This window comes from Symphodus melops (genome assembly GCF_947650265.1).
Source record: "Symphodus melops genome assembly, chromosome: 1".
NCBI lineage: Eukaryota > Metazoa > Chordata > Actinopteri > Labriformes > Labridae > Symphodus > Symphodus melops.
The window spans coordinates 33343985-33356815 of NC_136691.1; the positions used below are offsets into that span (position 1 = coordinate 33343985).

The window sequence follows — 12831 nt, forward strand, 5'->3', positions numbered from 1 at the left end:
CTAAAGCTGAATCTATCAACAGACTGGATTGTACTCATGCAGCATGTCACGGCCGTGGTTCTATTCTGACAGATACACTGAGACGCTGTGTAGGCTGAGAAATAGACACTTTATTAGTCGTTGCAGAGCCCTTATATACTGTTCAACAGATGTCACAAATTCCTTCCCACTTTAGATACTTCTGTACATGGTCAGGAGAATCACATCACCTTTACCCTTACAATGTCAAACCTCTATTAGAAGAACAATTCCTCATTCCATTGTCAACTGAGGCCATACATTTATACTTTTAGAAAACCTTGAAAGACATTCTTCTCTTCAAATATGGTCATAGCTTCCCCAAATAGATCGTAGTCTGCTCCCAGCAAAGTCACCTCTACAAAGTGTAACCAAACTGAACGTATTCACAGAAATTCGTACTATCAGCCATCAAAATAAACCATGAACATTTCCTGTCCCTTCCTACCTCATCATCTTTATGTAGAAAAAACTGCTCTGTCAGCATGAGAACTCATCTGTGCTCCGAGGAAAGGTGCCAATGTAACATTAACTTTTATTGTTTTAGGCCAAGCTCCTGCCTTTTAGTGCCCCTAAAACTGAGACTTTTTGATAAGCTCCGGATCCTGTTTCCTGTTGAAAATGTTTTGGGTCTGTTCAGTTGTGTGAATTTTACCTCAGATTTCTGGGCAGGTTGATTATTCAACAGTCTAGCTGTTTCTCTTTACTTCCAGCCTTAATGCTAAGCTAGCCTAAATCAACACTGCTTTTGCTTTTAAGACAAATGTACAGAGACCCTTGTGGAAAGAAATTTGTTTGTCCAGTTACCATGGTGGGTGAAACTGCCATAATTAGGGTTTTCTATCTGTGCCCTGAGTCTCCCTTCTTCTCCCTTCATAAGGCATAGAGTGAGAAAGCCAGAGTCACAAGACCTTCCAAAGAGGGGCGCGGTCAGACACAGTTCATTTGCATTTAAAGCTACAGATACAGAAACTGCCTGTTCTGAGCAGGGCTGATATAGAGGGGTTTATAGACAGCATCACAAACAGGATCAGAGTCGATTTACAACAAGACACTTCACAGACGTGTTTTTGGGAGATTTGAGACTTATTTAAACCTTTAAAAAGGAGGATAATATGTGAGCTTTAAATCTCAGTTATTTCTTAAAAAAAGTACAGTGAACATTCACTGTTTTCTTTTCCTTGACAGGATGACAGGCAGGTTTCAGGTGAGTCTCCTCCCCCCTTCAGAGCAGCCCCCCTACAGGCTCAGAGCCGCCCATCCAGGGAGAGGGAGCTTAGAGGGAAGCCTTCAGCCCGGCTGGTTCAGCCAGGATCTAACCTGCTCTTCAGCGGCCCCACACGACTCCTCCAGGAGTGCCTCCACAAGTCGCTTAAATCCCTCAACCAGCCCTCCCCAGCCCCCGCCCACCACACCTGTGTTGGTGCCTGCCACCACACTTCTCTTCCCAATCATCTACACCACACCTGTCAGCAGCTTTCCGACTCTGAACAACTCAACCACTCCCACTTCTCCCATCACTTCCACCAACATGCCACCCCCCTCAGCCGGCCCAGCTCAGGACACCACACCTGCCCGGGCTTCCTGCACCATCGGGACTCTGCTAAACCAGAGTTGTCCGTCAGGCTGGCCTCCAGATCCAGCTCGTATGAGAAGTCTGGAGTCTTATCAAAGTCTGCGTCCTCTTCCAAAGCAGCCTCTCCCATGGGGTCCCCTCATCCATCTCCCCGTCCCTCACCTTGTCCCTCCCCCTGCCCCTCCCTCATCACATCTGCTGCCCCGCCCTGTAGTCCAGACCGGCCCTGCTCACCTGCTCTGACCCAAAAAATCATCATAACGGACATGAATCGACTGTCTGCAGACTCCAGACCCCAACAGAGAGGTACACAAGTCTTTCTTTAGGTGTTTGTGAAAGAGTTTCTCGATGAACGTAATTCACCACCTTTGGCAAAAAAACTTTTTTTTCATTATTTCGACATTTCCTGTTGATTTTTTTAAATTTAAACTTTCCAGAAAACTTTTAAACCAGCTGCAGGTGGGACACATTTGACATTTTATCATCACTGATTGATCACTAATACTGAACAGACTAAAGTCTTCCTCATGTTTGGAAGCAAACATGTAGATAAATTAGTGGTTGTCTACATTTTTACAAGCTTGAGGTGCAACTGCATTAGTAAATATTGGTCATTTTACACGTATGCCAAAAACTCCTGGAAATTCCCCTAAATGTTTGGGATGAAACGCACGTGTGAACGCAAAAAGTCCCATTTTTCACCCTGACTTTAGATGGAACTTTTCCTTCTAGCCCTCATGTCAGTTTACTGAAGTCAGGATTGAGCTGCTTTTAAAACAAAGCAGGAAATATTTACTGCGAGCGATGAGAGGGTGATGACATTTATTTCCTAAGACCTCAACAGGGTATGTAATGAGATTATAATCATGATTATAATTGTATGATCTCCAGGGATAATTAGAACATACACATGACACAATTAGGTGAAAATCATGTTAAAAAGTGTGTTTTCTAAAGAGGTTTGATAAAGGTCAGCGATGAAGCTAATGTACCCCCAGCGATGAACTGGTCAGGCAGTCACCGCCACATTCATGACCTTTGTACAGAGCGTGTGTAAAAGGTCACTGCCCAGTGCTTACACTGCATCAATGTCATCATAGATAAAAGTCAAGAACAAAACCCGAGGAAAAATCACCTTCATCATGCTCTATTTGCAACAAACTCACTTGTCATTTGTTTTGGTGTTTTTTGTATAGAATTATAACGAGACCAGATTTAAAGTGGGTTCAATGTGTAGCCAGTCTAAAAGAACAGTTGTCCGTGCAGTTTAAATAAACAAGCATACACACACACACACACACACACACACACAGCACCACTCCTTCGTGTATATTTCGCAACTTGTGTCTGTACATTAACATCATGTTAATCCATCCAGGAGCCACCCTGTCCCAGCTGTCAGACAGCGGGCAGACTCTGAGTGAGGACAGTGGGGTGGATATAGCCGAGGCAGGGGGCCTCAGTAAGGACGGCAGCCCCCGGCCCAGTAAGAACCAGCAGGGCCACCAGGAGCAGCCAGGGGCCCACGCACCTCCCGCAGGAGCATGCAGACAGGTAAGGACCTTATATCTTATAACGACAAAATCACTTCAAGTCCAACACAGTTTGCCCGAAGGTCACCCATTCTTACTTCACTACTTTGGACTTAAACACTTAAAAGTGTGATACAACTAAGTCACTGTCTAAAATATCACAGAGGGTCATGATTTACAGAAAAAACATCATCCTTGTCAAGACTGGTTTCCAATCATAGTCCGATAAACATTTACAAGTAACTAAAATCAGTTGCTAATTTGTGCGTGTGTGTGTGCGTGTGTGTGTCTGCAAATAGTCCCCGTAGCAAGTTCCATGCTGCATTTTTTCCCAGCTTAAACATTTCACGTTTACTAGCTACAGCCAAGCTAACACCACGTCATCATTATAATTCCTGCCATTATTAAACACATTCAAAGCCTTTTCCAAACTACAGATTTATATAAAACCTGATTTTTCACATTTGCCCATCATCGAGCGATAGTAACACGTGTCTTTGTTAGGTTTTTAATCCACTTATTTGCAACATAAGCGATTAACCACCTCATTAAACTATTTGTCTTCTCAACTTTGAATAGCTTTAGTTACATCAAGTCTGCATCAAGGTGATCTTATAACCTTATTGCACATTTCAACTAAAGCAGACATTCAAGGGATTCAACCATCGCAGCAAACACAATCTACGCATCTGTCAGACCACCGGCTAACGAATGTCTTTTAACTTACCGTTTGAAGATTTACTGTACTCTCCTGACTAAATAATTCACCAGAAATGAGTCCCCACATTTTAAATCCAGTAAAGGATTCAATACAAACACACTAGATCCAGAAAGATCAAATGCTATATCGCTTTAAATGACACCTCATAACGCGTATAACAGCCAATGAGAGCCTTTTTGAGGGACGTGCCTGTCCCTGTTCTGTCAGCCAATTACACGCCTTTATCAATGACTGATGTTTCTTGTCGCCAATGAAATTCTCTAAACATGGCTATGCTGCTTCCGTCAATACTTTGGAGTGATTTCTTTATGCGCACACTAAGGAAACTGGTATAAAGAAAGAGGGGTTAAACGTATATAAATAAGGTGATATTTACAGATAAGCTTTGAGTCATGAATTATTCAGAGAAAACAAACAAATCTATGTCCCACTAGACATTAAACACCCCCATATAGCTGGAATGGAGTGACTCTTGTCCTCGACTGTGAGAGCGGCAGTCGCCTCAGCCTCTATTGAATGAATTGATGAAGATCGGTCTAAATGTGATCGCCCCGAATATCATCAGAATGTTCTAAAGAAACAGCTTTGGTCCGAGTTTAATGATCGCTAGACCCCAGACACAGCAGAGAATCAGTTTGTTGAATCGTCTCATCTTTTTCAGTTTCTTATTAACTTTATGGAATTAAATCAGCCAGCATAACTCACACCACAGTTCATTAGTGACACACAAAAGCACTGCTCATGTGACAATGGGATTAATTATACGACATCAGATTAGGTTCGGCCTCACAATGCTGAGGGCTATAAGCACGCCTCTGTATGACTGCAGTCCAATCAAACGCACAGATTAAAACAAATAATTATAATACAGAAATGAAGTATGATCTGTCTCATTTGTATTAGAAGAGAAAAGAGTGTTGTGCATAATTAATCACCAACAAAGAATAAAATATGAAGACCACACATTCAATTTGTTTTGCTAAAATATCTCATTTAAAGATAAGGGTGTGTTCTTTTGAAAGTGATTGTCTTTTTAGTCAACAAACCGTTTTTGTGGCAGAAACATCACAAACATTATAGCAATAAGTAAGACTATTAAACAAAATACAAGATAATACAGATCAGTGTCCATGAGTTATTTGGGTTAATCTTCTAATTGGAGCACAGGACAATGAGAAATTAAGAGGAGAAATTGGTACAAACTCAAAATCATTCAAGCAGATTATAAAAACGATGCGTGGAGCTCCGACAAACAGGAAACATTTAAAGGCACAGACGACAACACAGGGAGGTATTTATTTAGCAAAACATTCAAACCTGAAACTGAAAAACCTCAAAACTGTTTTCATACAGTCATTCCTGTCAGAGTGAAACGGCTGAGCAGGAACACAAAGATAAGAACACTATGGATTCAGACTCAGAGGGAGCGTTCAAAATCCACGGTCCACGGTTCAGTTCACATCAGGGCATAAAAGGCTATGAGTCAAAAAGATCATAGACGCTGTAAGGCTAATATCGATGAGGTACACTAGGGAAACACTATGAACTGGCATCATGGAGCACATACTGGGATTATATACACAGACAATCAGGGGACAACGAGACACGGGGGTAATCAGGGCAGGATCATGAGGATGAGTCAAAAACTACAAAATAAAACAGGAAATTAGTTTGACTGCCTGTATGCACTTTAAAAAGCTTTCCTTGTCATAAAATACACAGCCCTGCTTGTCTCAATGAAATACAATTTAATGATGGTAAAACAAGTCTAAAAGGGGACATATGTGCAGGTCTGATCTGAATCTACACAGTGTCATAATGTGGAATAAATGTCGTTGAAATCTTGCTCATCAGTGCTCTGTCTCCTGACTCCTCTTCTCTTTGTGTTGCAGCAGACTGCCTCGCCGATCCCAGCGACCCTGGTACGAGTGATGAAGAACGCCAGCACGCTTGGCATCGCTATAGAGGGCGGAGCCAACACACGTCAACCTCTTCCACGCATCGTCACCATTCAGGTAAGACGGCAGGTCTTATGGTTTTTCCTTCAGAAGTTCCTGCACTCAGAAGATCCCACAATCTTAAATTGAAAAGTATGCACATTGAAAATTCACTTCTGTGCCTTTTCCATCTTTCAGCATCTGATTATCAGCTACCATTTGTTTTGCACGGACAGCTCTCTGAAGCAATCAGTCAGACAACCGCAAGTCCTGTGTTTGATATTTGTCTCCAACGTCTTTCACAATCCATTAGGTCCAACGAGGCACAAGGAAGCAGAGCAGTACATTTCTATAAGTGTTACATTCAAGCGGAGGGCTGGAGGCATTAACATCAGCTAATCACTGACTGAGTTAAAGCCTCGGACGCCTCAGGAGTCTGACATGACACACACACACACACACACACACACACACACACACACACACACACACACACACACACACAAGGGCATGCTTGGAGGCTTTTTTGTGACTGTGCAGTGATTTCCATAACAATGACTCCTCTCTCCTGTCTCTGTGAGTCTCAGGACGCTGGGTGACAGTGAATGTCAGTCTGTATGCTGATGACCATCACAGTCATTAGGTCGCTCACAAACACAGCGTCCCCTACAACCAGGAGGCCAATGCAATATGAAAACATGCACATTTGTCTATTTATGTTCCTATCATGTCAAAGGGTTTTAACCCCTTAACACCTATTGTCACAAATTTGCATCAAACCGCTTCCGCTCCAAATGCAGCCAAAACAGCCTCTGTATTCCTCCACTGCTGGTTGATGCACTTTCAATACAAACCTAGGAACCTTTTGCAAGCATTAGTTTGTCATAGGACCAGTCGGAGACAGAACAACCTCCGTTTGATGTGCTATTAATGTGCTATCTTTATGTAATATCTATTTATGTGCTGTTTTCAAATAAACGTTCTCAACTTAATTTAGCAGCTACGTGAAAGCAGAAACACAAAAACGTTTTAATACTTCGAAACAAATTCAGGCGTCAAGGGGTTAATCAAATGATGCTGAAGTTGCTCAGTTCTGAATTGTTGAACACGGACAGTGGAATCAGTGTTTGGTGTTGATGGTTATCAGACCTTTAGGGGTGCTCTGCTCCTAATGTGACATGTGCAGGTTGGATGCGGTATATAAAGCAGGGCTTATGTGTAAAAAGACTCAACTTATTCTGTCTGTTTTGTTTGATAAACATTAAGAAAGACAAATACAGAGGAGAAAATAAGCTCTCTTATTCATCTTGAAAAAACATCCCTGAGATCAACAGGTGTTTGGATGTTTGACCAAAAACTGTCAGCGCATCGTGCCAGCAGAGACAAATGGCTGTGTGTGGTAATGATATTTGTTTGGCATAAAGTCTTGCCTGACAAAAACCGTGCAGTACAGATTATTCTGACACATGGTGCTTGTCATCCATATCTCAGATCCGTCACTCTCAAAAACAGCTGATAAACCTTTCTTTTTTATTTCATTCCTCTTGAAAATGTCATAATGTCAAGCGCTTGCATTATTGAACAGGGGACTCTCAAGTTGCTTGTGGGATGCTTGAAACACTTTGATGCATTTCAGATTTGAAGAGCGATCTGCTAATAATAAGCTCAGCCGAGTCCTCTGGCTGTGGAAGCAGCTATGGTGGTCATGCTGGGGTTGATGCCCTGCTCATGGGCACATTAGTAATGGCTGTGGAAGCAACGGAGAGAGTGTCTGATTCATTACCCTGCTCAGAGTCTGTTGGCCAGTCTGCAGAATAAGAGAATTCATTAAATTTGGCCTGTACGGCCTGCAGTGATGTTTTCAGCTGCCGCGCTGTAATTGAATGTCACAGCTAATAAACATGTTTAGCTCTCAGGATTAAATTGAATCAGGCAATTTGTCCTGTTTGTCCTGAGTGATGGAGGAATCAATGAATGGATGGATGGATGGATGGATGGATTAACCCCGTGGCTCTGTTAGACTGCCCAGGAGAAGATGAGAAAAGGTCATGTTACACTGCGCAAGCACACACACACGCAGACACACACACACACACACACACACACACACACACGCAGACACACACAAACACACAAACAAACCAACTCACAGGAAACCACAGACTCTAATGACAAATGACTCATCTCAGTTATCAGCTGAAGTTCACACTAATACGTTTTTTGTTTTGTAACATTTCCAAGTGTTAAAAGGTGCTCAGGTGTCTTAGAGTGCAGTAAAGCAACAAAGCTGCTCGACCTGTTTGAGTTCTTATCTGTGTGGTTTCGTTTCACTTCTTTAGACAAGCATTTGGAAAAGAAGAAATAGACATCCGTTTTACTTAGCTGAGTCATATTAGTCCCTGATTTGTCTCTGTCACGTGATCCTTTACGATCCTTTATGATTGGCGATACAAATCAGGAACGATTTAAAACGATGAGAAAACATATATTGTAATTCCCTTTATAACCAGATGGGCTTATTGAACGTGCATGGAGAGGGCAAGTGAAGATAAGCCCCGTTTACACCGAGCGGTTCGGATCGGTTTGTCCTGGTACGGCGTGCATTTTGCGGCGTTTCCATCGACTAATCCCGGGAATGATTCCCAAATAACCGATCCGTACCGTACCATTTTTTGGGACCGTTTTTTGGGATCGTTATTTCCGGCAAACAAAACTCCGCCCTGTTTAAACCACTGACTGTAACACACAGGTGATTGTTTATGTCTGTATTTCTCCTCGCCGCTCACGGCCTTCTCTGAAACAAAGCTTGATTGAGTTTTTATAACAAAGAGTCACATGACAGTGACAGAGTGGATGAACTGCTGGATGTCTTCCATTGTTGGTTTTGTTTGTGTTTTGTTGAATTTTGAACAGATAACACAAGAGACGACTGAACAACACAAATAACTCAACCGACATGACGCAAGGACCTAAAATGGAGCCATGCTGACACCAAAACATCAAAAAATGATGAATACGATACACTGGGAAGATGTATCCTGCTGGCCTAAATGAGAATAACCACAGAGATTATTATGTGCAGCGGTGGTTTAAGGATTTGTACTGATGACAAGATAAGATGTTATTGATTTCCAGAGGGGAAGTTTGGGCGTTACAGCAGCACAAAGACTAGCAACATGTAGCAGGAACAAAATCAAAAACAAAACAGAATAGATAAGCTAAATAATAACAAATTATTAGAAGGTTTATATAACTTGAATATTAAGGAGTTAAATGAACTATGCAGGGCAATAAAAAAACACCTTAGATCGAGCAGTAATGACTCAAACTGCAACGAAGACTTAGATCAAGTTACACAAAGTTATTAAAAGTCAGACTCGCTGAAACAATTCTGTGAAACAAAGACTGCACCTCTGAGTTTTCTCAGGAGCTAATCAAGGTATCACAACCAAATACTCTGCAGTGAAAACAGAGGATTTTCCCCTTACAGCCAAACGTTTGCCAGTGAACCTTAAATTACCACATAACTCTATTTATACTCTTCCTGTTATACATTTTTGATACAGTTCAATGAAAAGTTTTCTCTAACTAAAAAAGGACATTTTAAATCCGTGTTCTCGTCACCATGTGAGCAGTGTAAGCTGTGTTTTCTAAGCACACATCGTGACGCCCAGTGATGTGTAAACTGCTTCTGTTGGCCTGAGGAAAATGTTTTAAATATATGATGTACATGGATGAAACATTGATGAACACAACGAGGTATAATTGGCTTTGTTGGTTCTTACAGTTTATTTTGTTAACAGTTTTGCAGAGGTCTCTATCATTAATGTGGTTTGAGGGGAGAAGGCTTTTCAGTTGTTGGGGATGTGAGTCTTAAAAGATTCATGCAGACATCCTGTGCTCGTTCTCTTTGTTTTTACCAGCATGCCTCGTTTACACTTTTCTGAAATGGTGCTAAGGCAGTGATCAGGGTTTTTTTATGGTTTGGAGTTGTTTTATATCTCTGTTGTGTGATTATCAGATCGGTCACTTTTCTTTAATGGCAGACTAAATCAAAGCTCACTGCTTCAGCTGACTGGCCAGGTTAAAGTAGAGGATTTAAAGCAAACCTCTTGGCCATTTAGAAACAGTGACACCTGCCTGAAACACAGAACCCACCTGTAAAGTTTCTGTTTGAATTTGTTTGCAAAAAAAAATAACTATCCACATTTCCTGTAAATTCTCAACAAAAGTCGACCGCAAATGATCTTGAAACACGTGTAGGAACACAGCGGTTCCACTATGTAAGCATATGTGTTAACATTGGAAACTATACAAACCTCTGTGATGCTTGTGTATGAAAACACTGTTACAGCCTAAAACCACTTATCCACTTTATAATCGTCTCGTGGCCAGAGTGTGTAGGCAGTCCCCGGGTGATGACCAGTCCCTGGTCCTCTCGTCCTCCCGAAATTTCAATTGAGCACCTATACTGTATGGGACATCATGTATGGGTGCATCCAACACTGCCAAATACCATCTCAGACGGTCCAGGAGCTCAATGATGCCCTGATCAAGGTCTGGGAGGAGAGCCTCCAGGATATAATCCGCTGAGTCATCAGTCAGCAGACGGCATAACCAGACAATGTTGATACAGTGTTTCCTTATGTGTTTATGTTGATTTACTCTGAGCTATCAAATCCAGGCCTCATTGGGTTGAAGATTTTGTTGTCCATTGACCGTTTCAACATTTTGTTGTCAACAAATTATACAATGTACAGCAGTAAATGGTTGGTGAATAACTGATTTAGGTGTTCCCTTACATTTTTTTAGCAGTGTATTTTGAGTATTATTAACTTGTACATATTTGTCCCACATTTTTCTATCTCCCTTCCTTGTCTTGACAGAAAGGAGGCTCGGCTCACAACTGTGGCCAGATGAAGGTCGGTCAGGTCATCCTGGAGGTCAACGGCATATCCCTGAGAGGTCGAGAGCATAAAGAAGCCGCCCGGATCATCGCCGAGGCCTTCAAGACCAAAGAGAAGGATCACATTGACTTCCTGGTGGTTGAACCGGGACTCTAGTAGAAAGACTTTGCACTTTATGCAGCTCAGTGTCTAACTGCTCTAAGGAAACTGTGTTTGAACTCCACATGATGATGTGTCATAATCATGGCTGTTCCTCTGATCGCAGGCTAAGAAATTAGTGGAAAATGGACACAAGCTTTTGCTGATTGCACTCCACAAAGATTTGCACAATTTTAACCTTGAAACAAATGTGTTGGTTACTATGATTTGCCATGAAGATCATACCTGCGTCTAATGTTACTTGCATCTCTTTTGACTAATCAGTAAAGCTCTTAGGATTTCACACCCAGAATATTTTGCATGTTTCACAAAGAGTAACGATAGTCTGCTTCCCACACCAAATAATATGAAAACAGCCACTTGTATTGTAGTTTTTTTATCTCACAAAATCAAAGGACAGAGATAGAGCTGCTCTGGAGGCAGACACAGATTTCCAAATCGCAAGAAATGACTGATGCATGGTGCATAACAGAGGCCATGCATGTGACGCCATGATGGCGGCTACATCCACTGAGTGACAGAAAACACATGATGAGGGGTAGCATCAACATTCAGTCTGAATGCTCCACAAAAAAACGTCTAAACTACGAGAAAGGTTTTTCTTTGTGTACTTCCCCGGCTTTGAGGCTGTATTTCAATGTCTGATTTCTGGCCTCATGATCATGTCCATGGACCTCTGCGTCTTTGGGGATCTCCGTCGAGTCCAACTTCTCCTTATTGAAGCAAGTATTTGTCTGTTTGACTCTGTTTTTGTTCTCCTCCCTTCTGAAGGCAGCTATGTTGGATGTTTAGTCCGACCGAGGGGTTGTGTCCCTGTGGAAAAGTGAATCAGTGCATCCCATCTATTAACTATTTCTAGCATAAATTTTGCATTCGCAACCTTTCGTCTAAATAAGGTAACTTCTGTTCAGATGATGACAGTGTACAGTAAAAACTGAAGCGTTACATCATGACACCTGAGTGACATAATGAGTCACAGAGCGCCTATGACAAACAAAAAAGCAATTTAACCGTGTTTGCCATCGTGAAGATCTTCCATTTGTGTTGATGCATCACATCACGTCTAAACAGATGACCAAGTGTCCTGTGATTTAAAGTTTATTGATAAAAGATCTGGAGAATTTAACTTTGACTTTTTTTTAATCAACTTCAAACATATCGTCAATCACTAATGGACATTAAAATGATTCAACTTTGAATTCCTTAGCGAGGTTTATACATTAACAGCTCCTTCATTTTAACCAAAGGATGCTTTATTCTCAGAGCATATATGTTTCATCACAGTCATTTTCTATATGTGCATTTTGCAAAGTCTCTTCAGTATTTAAAGAGGATTGCTACATGTAATAAAACACTATCCCACACACATTAACAGTATGTATATATTGTAGAATACTGATAGACACAACATGAAATGATTATAACTTTTTATAATATGAAATACTTTAGAGGAACATATAATATTTTTTAGAATATAATACTGCACATCAAACATATTTGATCTGGTCTCTTCCCAATAACTTTAAGTGCAGCATGTGCGTAGCTCTACACATCAATGAGGGTCTCTTATGAGTTATAGCACCATGTCCTGCATGGTCTGGGCTCAGTGATGGATCAGAGAGCTGTTAATGCACTGCACACAAACAGTCATCCGACTGCTTACTGAGGCGTTCACAAACTGTGAGAGGCAGAGATAGAAAGTCAGGAGGTTATTCAGGTTTGTATTAAAAAGGAAAGCCATACTGACTCAGACCAAGAACGCTGTCTAACTGTGGTCCAACCTTTCTTCATTAGAGCTACTTTGAAAAAAAATTAAAATGGCCAAAAGCTACTTCTATCACATCGCTTGCATTTATTCACATACAGTAGCACACATCAGCTAAATTAAGCTGCTGTTTGTACACCTGTGAAAAGGCAATACCCAATGCTTATCTTACCTGCTAAGGGACTGCAGACATAAATTAGCCTAAGGCTAATTCTG

The 12831-nt window shown here is 41.4% G+C and overlaps 1 protein-coding gene across 2 annotated transcripts in view; it reads left to right on the forward strand.

Annotated features, from left to right (window-relative positions):
- whrnb (whirlin b) overlaps positions 1 to 12624 on the forward strand; it is a 91518-nt gene extending 78894 nt beyond the window's left edge. The window contains exons 9-12 of one of the 2 annotated variants that reach the window (XM_079367996.1): positions 1207 to 1900; positions 2973 to 3148; positions 5740 to 5862; positions 10671 to 12624. In XM_079367996.1, the coding sequence (XP_079224122.1) occupies positions 1207 to 1900; positions 2973 to 3148; positions 5740 to 5862; positions 10671 to 10847 (1170 nt within the window). In that variant the 3' untranslated portion in view covers positions 10848 to 12624. The remainder of the gene's footprint in view (positions 1 to 1206; positions 1901 to 2972; positions 3149 to 5739; positions 5863 to 10670) is intronic. The other variant, XM_079367997.1, reaches the window with a different exon arrangement.
- The last annotated feature ends 207 nt before the right edge of the window (positions 12625 to 12831 follow it).